Source organism: Pararge aegeria, chromosome 18 (genome assembly GCF_905163445.1).
Source record: "Pararge aegeria chromosome 18, ilParAegt1.1, whole genome shotgun sequence".
Taxonomy (NCBI): domain Eukaryota; kingdom Metazoa; phylum Arthropoda; class Insecta; order Lepidoptera; family Nymphalidae; genus Pararge; species Pararge aegeria.
The window spans coordinates 87,297-104,849 of record NC_053197.1 but is presented as its reverse complement, the minus strand read 5'-3'; the positions used below and the strand labels follow the sequence as shown (position 1 = coordinate 104,849).

Genomic DNA, 17,553 nt, shown 5'->3' with positions numbered 1-17,553 from the left:
GAATTCGTCTGCGTTGAGTTTTTGATTTCTTGTGACTAAGATATTTTTTTGTCATGAATCTTGCTTGCTTGCGTCAGATTATTTATTTGTTTCCGAACTTACGAACTTACCAACTTATAATCTAAATGTCAATGTCATGACATCTGCCAAAGTAACCCTCCCCCGTCGCCCCCCTGCCCCTGTCTTTCTCTCTGAAAAGTCCGATACCATGGCGGCCGGGGTTGGTATTTTTTATTTAAAGTTATCATTACGATCTTCACTAAAAATAACATAAATTAGATAATACAATTATGTATATTTAAGGGCTATTCAATTTTACTCTATATTTCTTGCAGGTACTTTTCACTTATCCGGAAAACTTCCGTGCCTATAAGGCGTTAATCGCCGCAAAGTACTCTGGGGCCGATCTGAAAGTATCGCCCAATTTTGTGTTCGGCGAAACTAATAAGACCGAGGGATTCCTCAAGAAGTTCCCGGCCGGAAAAGTGAGTGTAAAGCGAATGCCATAGTGAAGTGTATGTGAATTAAAACCAGATGTTTCGGACGAGACGTGACGTGTAATGTTTGCGAATCATTTTAGGTGCCGGCTTACGAAAGTGCTGACGGCAAAGTCCTTCTGACGGAGAGCAACGCTATAGCTTACTATGGTATTTATTTTCCTTAATTTTAGAAATTAGTTTGAAAGTCACTGGCTGTGCCACATACAAAAGCGGTAACCCCAGAATTAAGAACATACAGAAACCGTCTACACGACTAATATTGAAGCATCAAAAGTAATTGACAGCAATTAATTTACCTCTAATGTGCTAAATTCTTATCGTAAAATGAATATGGGAAGAGTTTCGAGCTAGCAACATAACATAGGTGTAAAGTTAGACGTGCGGAAGCCGTTGTCACTGTTTTCGGACACTCAATACCGTCCCTCTATTGCAGGGTTCTAAATATTCTTAATTCTTTGGCGGTAACTTTGTGCTTCAAAGTCAAAAATATCTTTAATCAACGAGGCCTATAGATGGCACTTTTGATGTGTATATTACATGAAAAATGTGTAGATAGTTCAATGATGGCAACTTGTAAACTAAGAAGAAGCCCACAACAAGCTCAGCCAGTAGTTTTTTTGTGTTATCACCATCTCAATTTGTCTCTCTTTCTAAACCTCTGCGGAAGTTTCATCTAATGTTCATCTTGTAGTATTTAATAATCTTCCACTGATATTTTAAAAAACAGCCATTTCAAAGGTTACAGCACACTCAGCATACCACAACCTGCTTTATATTCCCATTCAAACATAAATGTAATAATTGGCTATTGATAGTTATCCAAATCTCTGCACGGTTGATTCAAGAGCCCCAGTATCAATCTAGTTTGTTCACATATATTCAGCCAGGAAAGGCCATGATTTATTTAAATTTTATTTAGAGTTATGCCATTTTTTCATGTGAGAACCATTTAACTACTGAGTATGAAAATAACATAACATATTATTTGTGTGTATGAATAGTGGCAAACGCAGCTCTCCGAGGCTCTGATGTGGCAACTCAAGCGGCTATCTACCAGTGGGCATCTTGGGCAGACAGTGAGCTGCTGCCGGCCTCATGTGCCTGGGTTTTCCCCTTCCTGGGCATTATGCAATTCAATAAAGTGGTAAGTTAATATAGACTCTACTCAGAATACATCAATTTTAGGCTAACTTTAGATATATAGAACATTATTATTCTTAAATGTCTAACCTAAAAACAGTGTTTCCTTTGACAGTAATACAAAATCTGTTGGCATTGGAAAATCTAAAAGTAGTTTAGAAAAGTACCTATTCACTATGTTCCCTTTTCAACAGAGATAGCTTTTTAAAGACTAGAGCCGAATTAGCACAAATGTGAAATAATTTATTTTATTGATAACAAAATTGCTAGAACTAAAACTAGCAAAAAATTATAGTACTTTAAGGTCCGTTTAGTTTAGCCAAAATACACTTGAAGCTCCTTATTGGATGGAACCCATTAAGATTGTCCAGCCTGTAAATGTTCTAAGTCATATTGATTCCATTAAACAAGGCATTTCATGTTGTTTCTGTGTGCAATTGTGATGTTTTTAGTAACATTTTAAACAAATCCTTAAATTATATTTTTGGGCCAAAAGGCTTAGGTCTCACAAAATATCAATATTTTACTTATTTCTATTTTACTTCAAAAATAATTTATTTATTTTCAGAATGTGGAGCGTGCAAAAAATGACCTGCTTGCAGCCCTAAAGGTGCTGGATGGACACCTGCTCACACGCACCTTCCTGGTCACCGAGCGTATCACTCTGGCTGACATAATTGTCTTCACTACACTGCTTCATGCTTTCCAGGTGAATTGCAAAATACTCTACATAATTTAAATTTGCAAACCAATAGATGAAAAAGCTGTTAGCTCTCATATTTTGTACCTGATTTAAAAATTTTAATCAATTTTACTATTTCAAAATTATTATTTGGTTTAATGTTTTAACTTTAAAAAAAAAAGAGCTAATAGCCTAGTAGGCAAAACTTTAGTTTTTGTTTTATGGAGACCCAGTTAGGAGTTGTGTGCCTTTTTTAATATTACTTGTTTTAACCCTGAAAAACATTGTAAGGAAACCTAAATGTCTGCTCTAATGTTCTCACAGGTGTGTGAAGTCTAACAATCTGCACTTGGCTTAGCTTGGTGGACGACAGCCTAAGCTATTCTCATTCTGAGAGCGGAGCTGTGCCCCGCAGTGCTTGATTTTACATTAAGTTTTGCCATTCTATATGAATGTACCATACAAAAATGTCACAGCTTAATGTAAAATTTTGTTCTTGATACTATATTCCACTTCCGTGGTTACATTGTGTGTTTGCGTTAAGAATGCCTCGAGTGTTCTTAATAACTGTGATAGTTTTTGTGGGACTAAACAGTAACAACGTAACTTGTTAGCCTTTAGTCTCGCTAAGCAAGAGTAAAGTACACAACCTATGAATTGCCAGAGAATCTGACTACCTCCACCCATATTTTAGCCCAATTTGTTATCTGCATTTCACAGAATGTTTTGGATCCCAGCCTGCGGTCATCACTTGTGAATGTCCAGCGTTGGTTCCTCACATTGGCAAACCAGCCGCAGGTGTCGTCTGTTGTGGGCGCTGTAGCTTTATGCCAGGCCCCGCCCACTTACGATCCTAAGAAGTACCAGGAGCTCACGCAGAACAAGAAGGTATGGATTCTATTATGTTATTACAGAACATAGTTACAAATAAGAATATTTGTGCTGTTTTTAAATTCAGTTTAAAATTCTTAAAAACTATTAGCGTTTCGGTTTTATAGATAACAGTAAATAATGTAATTCTAAAGCCTATGATTTTTCGGTTCCCATTTACACGTTTATATGCGTATATTAAGAGTAGGAGAAGGGTACAGTCTGGTAGAGAGCAGCAAAAGGATTAAATAAAACACAATTAAAAGAGAGGTGCAAATTCTTTATATATTTTACCATGTAAAAGTAAAGATCATAATTTTTTTTATTATTTTTAGTATCTCATTGTAAACACAGAAATACTATCTTGAGCTTACACATAACAGCCATCATCGTAAAATAAAACGCAAGATTCAAGCCTGTCATAAAAAGTACTTGATATCCTGTATACTACTTACACATCTTTGATGATATTAGAATAAGGTTCATCTCTTTGGCATAACGCTTTTTGTTATGGACCATATAAGACCTTCTGCCAAGAAACAATTGATTGATGCAATAATCTTTAAACTACAAAATTACAGGAGGGTGGCAAGAAAGAAAAAAAGGTAGAGAAGAAGGAGCAGCCCAAGAAACAAGAAAAGGAAGAGCCAGAATTAGATGATGATCTAGAGGAGAAACCTAAAGAATCAAAAGACCCCTTTGATAGCATGCCTAAGGGGTATGTTCTTATTACACACTAATATTTAAATTTCCTGAAGCTTGGAAGAATGCACAAGTCACCCCTCTGCCTAAAAAGGCCAATCTTGTTTCTTTCTCTGATTTCCATCCCATTTCTATTTTACCGTTCCTTTCTAAAGTTCTTGAGAAGCTAGTTTACGAACAATTCCATCTTTTCCTTAATAAAAACTTACTTCTCAGTCCCTTGCAATCCGGCTTTCGTGCTGGTCATAGTACAGTTACAGCGCTAGTAAAAGTAACTGATGATATTTGGTGGGCGATGGATAATAAGGAACTCACAGTACTGATACTGCTAGACTTCAGTAATGCCTTTAACTCAGTTGATTATGATATCTTGTTGAGTATCCTGCGCTCCATTAACATATCTCCATCGGTGATAGATTGGTTTCGGAGTTACCTGTTTGGTCGTCGGCAACGCATTCGGATTGAGGAGACCTCTTCATCCTGGTGTGATGTTGCGGCCGGGGTACCTCAGGGCGGCGTGTTATCTCCCTTACTCTTTGCTATTTTTATTAATTCAATTTCCAAACGTATCTCTTCTCTCTATCACATGTATGCAGATGATATCCAAATCTATCGCCATTCAACCCTTGATAACCTTGGTTCTACTGTTGCTGCTATTAACACCGATCTTAATGAAATTTTTGAGTGGAGCAGGCAGTATGGACTTAAGGTTAATCCAGCAAAATCTCAGGCTATTATTATTGGAAGCCCTGGTATGCGGTCAAGGGTTGATTGGGGAAATCTACCTAGTGTTGATTTTAATGGTGTCATAATTCCGTTTTGTGCCTCTGTAAAGGACCTTGGCTTGCATCTTGATAAAGAGTTATCGTGGTCTGTGCAAGTCAGGGATTTGAGTAGAAGGACTTTTGGCACTTTTAGGTCGCTGTGCCGTCTGCGATCCATTCTTCCGATCCCGACTAAAGTTATGTTAGCACATTCTCTTTTTCTCTCTATTCTCGACTATGCGGACGCAAGCTATCTTAATTTGTCCGAGGACTATCTTAACAAACTTGAGCGTCTTCAAAATCTAGCTATTCGGTTCATATTTGGATTACGCAAATATGACCATGTATCTGAATTTCGTCAGAAGCTTAAGTGGCTCCCTATCCGCCGTCGCCGGGATCTTCATGTACTTTCACTTCTGTACTGTGTGTTATTTAATCCTAAGACTCCTTCTTATCTTAAGGAGAAGTTTAAATTTCTTGGAGTGCAGTCGGAACTTAGATCGAGTCGTGCGCTGACTTTGAGCATGCCGTTCCACAAAACGAAGTTTTATAAGCATTCGTTCACTGTCAAAGCTACTGAATTGTGGAATGCACTCCCATTGATCATAAGACAGTCGAAGTCATTGGGCATATTTAAAAATGCTGTTAAGGCTCATTATCTCGCTCAGTAAAGACGACTATTATTATTTATTATTATTTATTTATCTACTCAAACTCATATTTAAGTATTTATGGTATATTAGTATATGTATTAGTATATTTATTTTTTTTATATTTATCAATAGTATTTTTTATTTTATTTTTTATTTGTGTAGTCTGGTTTATGTATTAGTATGTAGATATTTGTATGTATGTACTAAATAGTGTACCCCACCTATTTGTTTTCTTTTTAGTTTTCCTAATCCTAAGGTTGCCTGGCAGAGATCGCTACTTAGCGATAAGGCCGCCTTTTGTATCCTGCTTCATTCTTCATGTGTTTGTTCTTTTTTTGTCTTGTTTCTTTGCTTGAGTGGTGTACAAATAAAGAGTATAAATAAATAAAATAATATTATTACTTTGACAAAGCCTGCATAACAGCAAAATAAAAGCCTCATACTGCATTAAAATTGTTTGCATTCTTTTTAATGTATTTAATTTTATTGTATCAACGAAAAATCATTCATTTCACATTTGACGCAGTTTCTAACGTTATTTTGATTGTAGCTAATCAACTTTTTTATTTCACCACAAGTTAGCCTTTGGGTGTAATCTCGACCGTGGTATGCGATGATGCTGTCTTAAGATGGTAGCGGGCTAACCTGAGGTATGCTCACGCCCCTAATCGGTTTCTATGGGAAAACACGAGCGCTCAATCGTTTAGCGGAACACCTTTGAGGGTCTGCTGTTGTGTACAACAGAAGAAAAAAAGTTGTCTGGTTGGCTTTTATAAACCTGTTTGGCTATCCAAGTGTTTGTCCACTTATTAATTGTATTCATACACGCACATAAGGTCAGGCGTACTAATTATAATAATGTATTGTTGCAGTACATTCAACATGGACGACTTCAAGCGGAGCTATTCCAATGAGGATGAGTCTGTGTCCATCCCTTACTTCTGGCAGAAGTTTGACCCTGAGAATTACTCCATCTGGTTTGCAGAGTACAAGTATCCCCAGGAGCTCTCCAAAGTGTTCATGAGTTGCAATCTCATAACTGGTAAGTAGGCAGAAGACACTTCTGAATCGATCTAACACTACTACAGACTCAAAGTTATGACTACTTATTATCACGTTTAATAGTCCCAAATCAATTTTAAGGGTCACGTTTCGTATTAAATTATGCTTTATCGGGAAATTCCAAGTCAATTGAAACAACAATTTGATATTTCTGCATCATCATTCTTTGCCCATATTTGTCACACCTCCTCTCATAGGCAAGAGGATTCTATGGCATAGACCTATATGCCATACAGTAAAGTCCATTAGTTGACATTTTGATGATTATAATGAAACAGATCTATGTGGCAGTTAGAAAAGAGACATTACATAAAAAACTACCTCTGAAAAACATTACGTTTGAATGCTTCGAAGTTTTTTAATTTAAACAAATAAATATCACTTGCCCTTGACTTAACCAGCATGCCAGAGAGTTGGCCATAATCTTCGCCAGAGCATGTGATCCACCCTTGTCCACGAACACCAACAAGCAATTGGCTAGCGGGGTGGACTGGGCCAACACGTAGAGTAGTAGAGTGGAGCCGCAGTCCACTGAGAAGCCGTGGCCGGTATTGCGCCCGTGACGCTGTACGTGTGCGCTGTCCGCAGGCATGTTCCAGCGACTGGACAAGATGCGCAAGCAGGCCTTCGCGTCCGTGTGCCTGTTCGGCGCCGACGACGACTCCACCATCTCCGGCGTGTGGGTGTGGCGCGGCCAGCAGCTGGCCTTCCCGCTGTCGCCCGACTGGCAGGTGAGCCACCGCGCATATCTGCCGAACTCATAGCGACCTAATGTCACTCTTTTGCTTTTACGTACGTTCTGTCAGAAGCCCGAGCTAAAGAATTGTAGGCGAAGAGCTACTATGAAATGCAAATAAGATCCATTTTATTCCGAAGTTCAAGTATTCATAATCGGAAACGACTTCTCGATTGCGAGCAAGCAAATCTTGTAATTAGGCTACTGAATGCCAAGTGTTTGATTTTTTTATGTACGTTTACTTATTTGATCTGTTGAACGTTTTATCTGCTATCAAATAGCTAGTGAAAAAAGAAATGTTTGGAGTGCAGCGCCATCTGGTGACATTCATGTTTTCCAGTATTGTGTAGTTTGCTAGCTTGTAAGCTAAGAACATTCAAGTGTGTAAAAGAGAGCTATTATATTTAAGAATAAAATAACTTTAATAAAGTTTACAATGTATCGTGTTTCACTTCCAGATTGACTACGAGTCATACGACTGGAAGAAGCTGGACCCCAGCAGCGAAGAGACCAAGAAACTAGTCAAAGACTACTTCTCCTGGACCGGCACCGACTCGCAGGGCCGCAAGTTCAACCAGGGCAAGATCTTCAAGTGATCGCCCTTGCTTAAGAATAACATTTTGATACACACTATTATATACGAAGAATCATTTGTCATAAGCAGTTTAGAGCGGCCGCAAACCACCCGTTTATATAAACTCGAGGGCAAAAAGGTCGAATCTTGCTTTCGCATCTCTTTGCACTTGGGTATTAGGACGCCATATATACGAGTGCAACACAAGTCCGTCGACTTTGAAATATTATATTCTTGTAACAAAACGTAATGTAAAGTCAACTCTTATTTGTCTCTGCCAGCGCCCGCACAGGTACTGCAACTCATTAAATTGTTTTTTATTTATAACGGTGTTTTTTATTTTTCCCACCGCGGAAAAGATACGGCAAATTACATTGTTTACTTGCGTATTATACACGTTTTGTTTATAGTCGTTACAACTGTACAGTCGATTCAAAAAGATAATTAGTAATCTTCACCTAATTAATTATCTGTACAGTTATAACTTGCAGGCGTATCGTGCATTGCCATTTAAAAAAAAAACAACTCTGTTTATAGTCTGTATGTTAAATATCCAAATTTATTAAAATTAACAAATTAAAACTATGATTTTTATATTTTGTATATAAAATTTGAATTCTATTTTATCTTCAAATGATTGTTAAATTCATGCGTACTTAGTTCATTTCACTAACAACTACTATTGCAGGTCGAAGTTATGAAATAGACGTTTCTTTTTCTTTACTGACTACTCTAGTTCGTGCCCTTTCCAAGCTACTTGACACTGGCAAAGCACATTGTGCTGTTTTGGCACTACGAAAAGCCATAAAACAAAAGAAGACGAAAAAAACAACACCAGAGAAAGTACCATATCATTATCCTCCCTCATCAGCCCGTAGATAGTGTAACTGCTTGGCGCAGGCGTCTCGCACAAAGGGATTACAGTAGAGCTAGGACGATTATTGTAGCCGGGAGCTCTACATGCTCTATGAGCCATTTCAATATATTTTTAAATCTCAATTGTAGATTTTGCTGCATTGAACCGATTCTTTAAACTTGACAAAAGATGGAAAACAGCACTCTCAAGAGTTGCTAATTTGTTTAGATGAGAAAAAGCTGTGTTCATTAAATTTAATTGACACCAATGTACTTTATGCTTTTTTAACTCTTGTACTTTATGGGCGTGTTAGGAAATTACAGCACTTTATCTATGATGATTATATTAAATATATCAACAAATCATAGTTTGTATACTCATTGGTAATGTATTAAAAATAGAATAATGATAGTAGAATGTCAAAGAAAAAGTATAGGATCTACGGCGGGTGACGCGAGTTTGATAGGATAGATTGGCGGGAAAGAAAAGTGAGGACAGATTTAAATTTATGAATCGAGAAAGGGAGATTAAGTAAAGGATTGTGGTTAGAACGTTACAAATTGGGAATAGATGATTTGTAATGAAAACGATATACTTAACGAAATATTGTTGTGGCGGAATACTGGTGTTGGAGTTGAGATAAGTTATTAAAAGTTGTTGGTACTATGGTTGTACCTGTTATTGCGTCAGATAAGTATATCTCATCCTTTGGGTTATTTGGGCCCTAGCATTATTTTACACAGACAGTTTATGTAGCAGAGGTTGCTATATACAAACAACTTGTTCTAAAAGTCCTGATGTTATATATGTTATAAGTGATCATAGTAGTTATGTTTGACCTGTCTTGTAGCAAAGGGCCTAGCGTTATAACATATGACAATGTTGAATTTTTTGTTTATAAGTCTTGTTTTAATTGATTAAATAAAAGAGCAACGGTAGAGTTTCTTTCCAGTGGTCTTCTCTGCCGAAAACAGCATTCCGAACTGGTGGTAGAGTCATTTAAAGATAACAAGTAATATTAAGTATAGAGAAGCTTAATATACTATACAGTATTTGAGTCGGTCCAGCTGTTTTATTTCACTTCTTGGGGAGTCAGGTTTATAGAGTACAGACCCTCAACACTGCTCTATATATCTTTTATAAAATTAATACTTTAACAGTAAGGAAGAGTCATGAGAATAAATAATTACTGCTAAGAAACTAGGTATTTAGCTTCAATAATACTGTTAATTAAAAAAGATCCAAGGGCCATCCTGAACATTGTGTGTATTATAGTTAATACCTGACTACTGAAATATGATAGCTATATTTCTTAGCACGCGCGTTTCTCTCCAACACCAGATGCTTTACAACGCAAAATTGCTTACAGTTACAACTGCAAATGATGATTATTGTAAGCTCATTTTGCTAAACAAATATTTAATTTAATAACTAATACAACCATAGTTTATCATGAATATATGCAATGCTGCTTCATTTAATCAGTCTTACCTACTCGCAATCATTTTCAGTGCTGTTAGTACTGCTCCGCTATCTTCGCACTAGGGACCCACGCCTTATGCGCATAATGGCGTAGAAGCTGCACTGTAATAGCGCGGCAGCCCCGTCAGCACCCTGAACGCATTTCTTATATTGAAGGCGGAGCGCGTTCATGACTTTTGAGAATATTTGGCCCACAGGCTGCACGTTCAGAAAGTTGCATGGTAGGCCCTGAACAACGTAATTCTAACGTCGCGCTTAAACAACGCGCTTGCCTGCGAGCCTGCATATACGCTCACACCGACAACGCCCGCCGTTCTCTTTGAGTATGTGTGTCGTCTTTAAGGTCGGGTGTCAACATGTGACCAAGATAGTCAACTCTCTCCAGTTTTACACCATTAACCAAAACCGAAAGCACATTGCTTTGGTTTTCGACCTTCAAACTCAAAAACCATCACAAAACTTTTTTTCGCATCATAGGTTAAACCGTGTCTTCCCACATAAGCCTCACAAATATAGGTCACAAGTCTACGCACTCAACAGCAGTATTTCACCAATCCAATTTATGTAGCAGCCGAGCCTTGTGCAATTAAGCTATATATTATAGTTAGTATATATCATGGATTACGGCAAAGAAATTCCTTCAATTCGATAGTAGTCTAAGTTTTGTCTCCCTTTCATTGTAGAATTTATGAACCGATCTAAATTGTAATAGAGGTAGCAACCGATGTCCTGTCCAGTCATAATATTAGGTAGTCACGATAATAAATTAAATTGAGGTACCGCTGTAAGGGTAAAATAAAAAAAGCGTGAAATGGAAAGCAAAAATTTATATTCTTTATAATTCAGACTTTTACCTAAACTGTAGAAGTACTTTAACATTGGTACATACAATCTTAACAATTATTTATTGCATCATGAAATGAACTAACAGTACGAGGAGGCAGCGCGACGGGCCGCGGCGGGCGGCAGCGGCACAGGCCGGTCCTACTCGCCGACTCGGTGCCGCGTACCACACCACATAGGTACATACTTGTATGCCGCCGTCCGACGCGCGTCGGCGGCGCGTGGCCTACTTAGTCCAATCAGGACACTCGATTAAAACGGCGTGTCTTGTGATTGGTCGTCCGCAAAGACGCAGGTTGGATCAAATTTGTATTTGTTAAGTGTGTTAGTTAATAGTTAGGTGGTAGTGTTTTTCAAGTAAGTTAACGCTTTTTTTTCTTCCATATAACAGATAAATTAACATATATAGCTGGTCCCACGTACTTTACTGAACATTTACATCAGTCAAGGGTATTTAATTAGAGGCCGACAGAGCAAGCTTAAATGCCTAGTATAGTGCCTGTACAGTTTGTATATTTTTTATTGATTTTTTTCAATTTATGTTTCAAATATTCAGCTTAGAGCTTACAGCAGGGCTGTAGGTTTGTAAAGTTTGTGGTTTTTTAACAAGGAAAACGAGGACCTAATGTTGGCGCTACATTATTTCATTAGTGTAAATGAGTGCACCTCACGTCGCGACGGCCGACGTGCCGGGGCTAGCGTTAGGAGATTGATATGTGTTATTGTTTAATTTTTGACTCATAGTCATATCTTCTGCGGCATTTTACTCGTACAGTCGTCACTGCGTGTTGGCGTGCTAAGCTCAGCGGCCAGGCCGCCCGCCGGGTCCCGAAATATATGATACAGCAAAATACACCGCGTAACAAAATATTACAGACGAACAATTCAATAAACATCCAAAAAATTAGCGAAAGTAGGGTCAACAATGATAGTCGGAATTACAAACGACACTATAAATTCATATAAGTTCATATCTAACGGGTAAATTTACATTCCAAAACTGATATCTCTCAAGAGTCAGGACAAGGCAAGTCATAGAGGATACTATAATAGGCTTCAAGTTGGAAGTCGGCGGGCGCGGCGAGGGGGGGCGGGCGGCGTCAGCGCGGCCGGCCCGGCGCCGCGGCAGCCTCCCCGCTCCACACCAGCAACTGCCATCATGATGCCGCCTGTCAGCTCAACTCGCACACTTCTGAGTTTTATTTAGCACACCAACGACAAATTTATAAGGAATAAATTTACCTAGTGAGACCTAGTGTCATGACTTTCTTTCAATTATAATCTGTGACAACTGACACGCTATTAGCAAAAAAGTTTAATCTTAGTCGAAGAAAGAGCAACTGGTATCTGATTGGTCAATGTAAAGTTACTGTTTTTCCCGCGTTCCCTATGGCCAATCAGAATGTTTCCCGGGCATATAGAAAAATAGAGGCTGGAAGAGGAGAAATGGTGGTAAAGGGGGTACCGATAAGAGTAGGTATCGTCGTGCAAGATGTATGAAATAAATTAATAATCAGAAGCACACAAACTAGATGTTGATTATAACATTTCTACTAAAGCTTTGTCCAGCGCTGAAGCGCAGCGAACCACTACGTTTTTTTTGAATCGTATCCAATCCAATTTTCCAAATATACAAATCTACAAACAAACTATTCAGTTTTATAATACTTAGTACATATAGTGACTTCTATCAACATATTTGTTTGTATTGGTGTTCGCAAATATGACTATTCTTGCGCTTGAAGCTTCAATCACTCGCTGTCGATCAAAATTGCAGCAAAATAATGTTTGGCCTGGTAGCAGCACTCAATAATAGTCGATAACGTTGCTAAGCAACGATGAACAAAGTCAGTAAATAGATGGGTGCCCGTCTGTTTAAGATGGAAAGGTTATTGGCATCCGTCAGTGTCGGCTCCTACCTCTAACAAAAAAAATAGAAAAGTTAAGGGAATAGTGGAATAGTCGAAATCGCATTATTAGCTGATTCATATGCAGAAGGTTGGACAAAAATGTTATTGTCCTAGTGTTGAAGCCCTTATATATGTAGCAACACCTTTCGGTTTCAGTGTGGTGTTTGCTCAGATTAACAAGAAATTTAGGCAAAAGTAATCAAAAATAATGATGAAAATTGGTTCACTTTTGACGGAAATATGGTATAATAGGTTGGGGAAAAAAGTCTTTTCGCATTATAGTATCTATGAACATGTAAGATGGGATTAAATAAATAAATTAATGTAATAAAATCTCTACTATACTATAAGATAATTCCAAATTCAAATTAGGAAAATGTGTGATTTTTATTTGTTTTTTCGTACTGTAGCGGTCTCCACATTATCGAACTAGATGGCGCTACAAAAATCCTGCAACGCGCTAGGGAAGTGTTCACAAAAATTGACTATATACACAACTTCCAAAAATTTGTGTTCCTATTGTTACAAAGATCTTTCTATTGTTACCGAATCACCATAGCTCCCGTAAAGATGAGTGAATCTAATGAAGAAATTCGATACATTTTAAAATTTTACTACAAAAAAGGAAAAACAAAACGCAAGCCGCGAAAAAAATTTGCGATGTTTATGGACTTCTGCAGCGTCTGTAAGAGTAGCACAAATTTGGTTCATGGTATGCATTTTCAATGCGGAAATTTTGATGTCTCATTTTGTGTACTCATTTGTGATTCTTTATTACGACATAATGAAACCGAACCATTTTTGAAGAAGCCGATAACTGGTGATGAGATGTTGATCATGTACGACAAGAACGTGCGAAAAAGGTCGTGGTCAAAGGCCGGTCGGGCTTCACAGACTGGCGAAACCCGGATTAACTTGCAAAAAGGCGATGCTGTGTGTGTGTGTGGTGGGATTGAAAGGGCATTATTCATTACGAGCTGTTACCACCAGGCAGGACCATCGAATCTGAACTCTATTGCGAGCAACTGATGAGATTAAAGCAAGAAGTTGAGAGAAAGCGGCTGGAATTAATCAACAAAAGGGTGTGGTTGTGGTTAACGAAATGAATAGACTTCACACATCTTTAGCCACTTAGCAAAAATTAAGAGTTTGGCTGGGAGGTGTTAATGTATCCGCCGTATAGTCCTGACCTTGCACTTTCAAATTTAGGTACACCTGTTTCGGTCTCTTCAGAATTCTTTAGGCAGTGTCATCACGAGAGGACTGCCAAAGCCACTTGTCCCTAGCTACAAGATGGCAAAAAGTTATCGAACAAAATGGTACCTACATACTGTAGGTAAATGTGAATAAACTATACTTATTAAAAAAATGTTTTGAATTTTCTAAAAAACGCGAAGAAACTTTTTCTCCAACCTTATATATTTCGTATAAATCCTATACTTTAATCTCCTTAGAATATTTTACAAATAATTTTAATTATGTACTTTCTCCCGGTGTCGAGGTGACATATGGCGCCCAAAGTGGGGTTCGAACCCACGACCTCGAGATTAAGATCTTATCGCTCTCGGGAGCTAGCCCGGTACGGGATATCGGAATGAGCGGGTGCGCGTTACCGGCTCCGCGTGGTTGTGGCGCGGCTCCGGCTCGGGCTCGGCCGCCGCGCCCGCCGCGCTCAGCAGCGGCAGCTCGTCGTCGGGCGGCGCGGCGTGCGCGTGGCACTCGCAGCGGCAGCGCTCGGGCGGCACGTAGCTCACCAGCACCGCGTCGCGCGCCGCCGGCAGCGTCTGGATGCGCTTGGCCTGCTTGCGCCGCTCCGGCACCTCCGAGAAGTCGACCCAGGCGCCCGGCGCGCGCGCGCCCGCTGTGGACAGGCGGCCGTGAGCGGCGAGCGCGTGCGCGCCGCGCGCCGGACACTCACCGTCGCCGCCGCTGCGCGAGCGCGCGCGCTCGGCCCGCGGGGGCGGCGCCGCGCTGTCGCTGGACGCGGCGCGCGCCCTCCGCGGCAGGCGGATGTGCAGCCGCGCGGCGTCGGGCGCGCCGGGCGCCGGCAGCGAGGGCGCGGGCAGCGCGGGCGGCGCGGGCAGCGCGGGCGAGCGCAGCGGCGCCGGGCAGCGTGCGGCGCGCGGGCGCTGGAGCGCGGCCACGGCCACGCCGCCGCGTTCGCGCACCGGCACCATGGGCAGCGCCAGCGAGCGCTCCAGTGGTAGAGTGGTGGGAACGTAGGGCAGCTCCTCGAATGACTCCTGCACCACCAGCCCGCGCCGCTCCGCCTCGCTGCCACCTCGCGTTGCGTCCGAGCCCGCCTCCGAGCCGGACGAATCGCGCGCCGAGCCCGGCGGGCTGGCACTACCGGAGCGCGCCGAGCCCGGCCGAGGCGGCTCGCTCGGCCGGACCTCCTCGCTCTCCGGGAAACTTGGAATCGACTCCGATATTTCGCTGGTAACGCTGGGCGTTTTGGTGATGCTGAACTGCGTGCAGAACACCTGCTCCTTGCTCCCCACGTGCGTCGTGAACAGGATCCTCTCCTTCCTGCGCGCGGGCTCCGCCACCGGGTCCGCGGGCGGCGAGCGTTCCGGCGCGGGATCCGGGGCGGGCTCCGCGACGCCGTGGGCGCTCGCGTCGGGTTCCGGGGAGGAGGGGCGGACGTCCGGCTCGGGCCCGCCCGAGGGAAGCTCGCTCTCCGACTCCGGCGTCTGCTCAAACGTTGCAGCGGGTTCACTCCTGGAGGTGGACGGAACGCTCGTGCCGGTGGTCTTCTCCGTGGGCGAGTGCAGCGGGATGATGATGCTGCCGTCGGGCAGCACGGTGCGCCGCGGGGGCGCGGGTGCCGGGGCGGCGGCGGAGGCCGGGGCGGCGGGCGCGCTGCGCGGCTGCGGCGCCGAGGCGGGGCGCGCGCGCTCGGGCGGGGAGTCGGGCCGGTCGAGCTCGTCGGGCGGCGTGCGCAGAGGGATGTGTATGATGCCGCTCGCGGCCTCCTCGTAGTACTTCAGCTTCTCCGCGCGCCGGCGGTCGGGCGGCGGCTGCGGGAACGGGCGCGGCTGCACGCCCGGCGACGCGTCGCGCGAGCCCGGCGACGGCGAGGCGATGCTCTTCCGCGGCGTCTTGAAGAGGGACAGCACGGAGCCTTTGATTTTCCCCGCGGAAGTGGGCGTGGCCGAGCGGTCCCGGCTCTTGCTTCTCGAGCGGCCCTCGTTGAGACTCTTCTTGCGGCGCAGGGCGTCGGACGGGGAGTCGGGCGACGCGATGGTCTCGCGGGACTTGAACAGGGAGCAGAAGGAAGATTTCCGGGACACCGGCGCGCCGCTGGGGGACGGCGTGCGGCTGTCGCGCGGCCGGCGCGGCGCCTGCGGGCTCACGGGCAGGCCCAGCTGCAGAGAGCCCGGCTTGCGCGCCGGCTCGGGGCCGGGCGGCGCGCTAGGACCGGCGTCTTCGTCGTCGGGGTCGTACTCGTCGTCGGGCTTGAGCCTTATCCTAATGATGTCCTTGGTCTGGTTGTCCGGCCGGCGCACCTCGGGCTCCTCGCGTTCCCGCGAGCGCGCTCGCCGTTGCTGCACCGTGGCACGGTTGCGCGTCTCCTTCAGCTGCTTGTCGTCGTCGAGCGCGGCGCAGGCGGGCGCGGGTGCGGAGGCGGGTGCGGAGGCGGGCGCGGAGGCGGGCGCGGAGGCGGAAGCGGGAGCGAGGATTCGCGGCGCGCTGGCTGGGCGCGCGTTCTCGAGCGTGACGCGCGTGCGCACCTCGCGCCGGTCGCGCGCGTCTGGCGTGGGCGCCGGTGCGAGCGTGGGCGCCGGCGCCGAGGCGGGCGCCGCGGTCGCGGGTGCGGGCGCAGCCGCGGGCGTCGACGCCGTCGGGTGCGCGGGCCCCGGCTGCGCGCTCCGCAGCAGGCGCCGCTCCACGGCGGCGGCGCACAGCTCGGGGTCGGTGTCGATAGGCTTGGGCCCGCAGAACGACGTCTCCAGCAGCATGCGGTGCGGCGAGGGCGAGCGCGACGCGCCCGACAGCGCCGACAGGTGCGAGGCGCGGCTCAGGCCCGACAGCGCCGACACCGCCGAGCACTGCGAGCCCACGCTGGACAGGCGGCTGGTGCGGCCCGACACGCCCAGCAGCGCCGCCTCGGAGCCCTGGCTGTCGCGGCGCCGGCGGGGCGGGCCGGCGCGCGGCTCGGGCGCGGGCTCCAGGAAGGCCAGCTCCTCGGTGGAGGCGCGCAGCTCGAGCGCGCCGTCCTCGCGGAAGCCGCCGGGCGCGCCGTCGGCCGCGAGCAGCGCCAGCTCGGGCGAGGAGTCGCGCGAGTCGTGGTGGCTGGAGCTGGAGGCGCGCGAGATGTCGATGCGCGGCGCGGCGGGCGGCGCCAGGCCGCTCTCCGGACTGGGCTGCGAGGGCGGGGCGGGCGAGGGCGAGGGCGCGGGCGAGGGCGGGGCGGGCGAGGGCGCGGGCGGCGCGCGCGGCGCGGCGCTCACGTCGTCCGAGTAGTCGTGGTCGAAGGACGCGATGGGCGCGGGCCCGCGGCGCGGCCGGCGCTCGGCGCGCTCCGCCATGCGCCCGCCGCAGCGCCGCCGCGCGCTCACATGGGCGCCGCCCGCGGGCGCTCGCGCAGCTGTGCGGACGTCGCGCCGCGCCTGGCCTCGACTCTGTGGACCTTCCCGAAAGGGAAAAACGAGAGCATTAAATTCCTTATGACACTGGTTGGTTAAATTGTTATAAAACTCCATAAAAGTCTTTTAAAGAAGTCTTATTCCCAGGGGCAGCGGGTCGTTGAATTTAGACTGTCCATCCAGTTGAGGT

At 44.9% G+C, this 17,553-nt stretch overlaps 2 protein-coding genes across 2 annotated transcripts; one reads left to right on the top strand and one right to left on the bottom strand.

The window, feature by feature from the left end:
* The first annotated feature begins 118 nt into the window (after positions 1-118).
* On the top strand, positions 119-8,010 carry LOC120631447 (elongation factor 1-gamma). Its single transcript, XM_039901037.1, has 10 exons — positions 119-220; positions 336-485; positions 581-647; positions 1,502-1,644; positions 2,209-2,349; positions 3,043-3,210; positions 3,774-3,910; positions 6,184-6,353; positions 6,962-7,104; positions 7,568-8,010. Exons 1-10 carry the CDS (start codon positions 137-139, stop codon positions 7,703-7,705), a joined length of 1,341 nt encoding a protein of 446 aa, XP_039756971.1. The 5' UTR covers positions 119-136; the 3' UTR covers positions 7,706-8,010.
* A 3,910-nt stretch (positions 8,011-11,920) lies between these two features.
* On the bottom strand, positions 11,921-17,306 carry LOC120631722 (nascent polypeptide-associated complex subunit alpha, muscle-specific form-like). Its single transcript, XM_039901404.1, has 4 exons — positions 14,678-17,306; positions 14,388-14,635; positions 13,447-13,457; positions 11,921-12,056 (listed from the first exon to the last, which is right to left on the bottom strand). Exons 1-4 carry the CDS (start codon positions 17,304-17,306, stop codon positions 11,921-11,923), a joined length of 3,024 nt encoding a protein of 1,007 aa, XP_039757338.1.
* Positions 17,307-17,553: the final 247 nt, after the last annotated feature.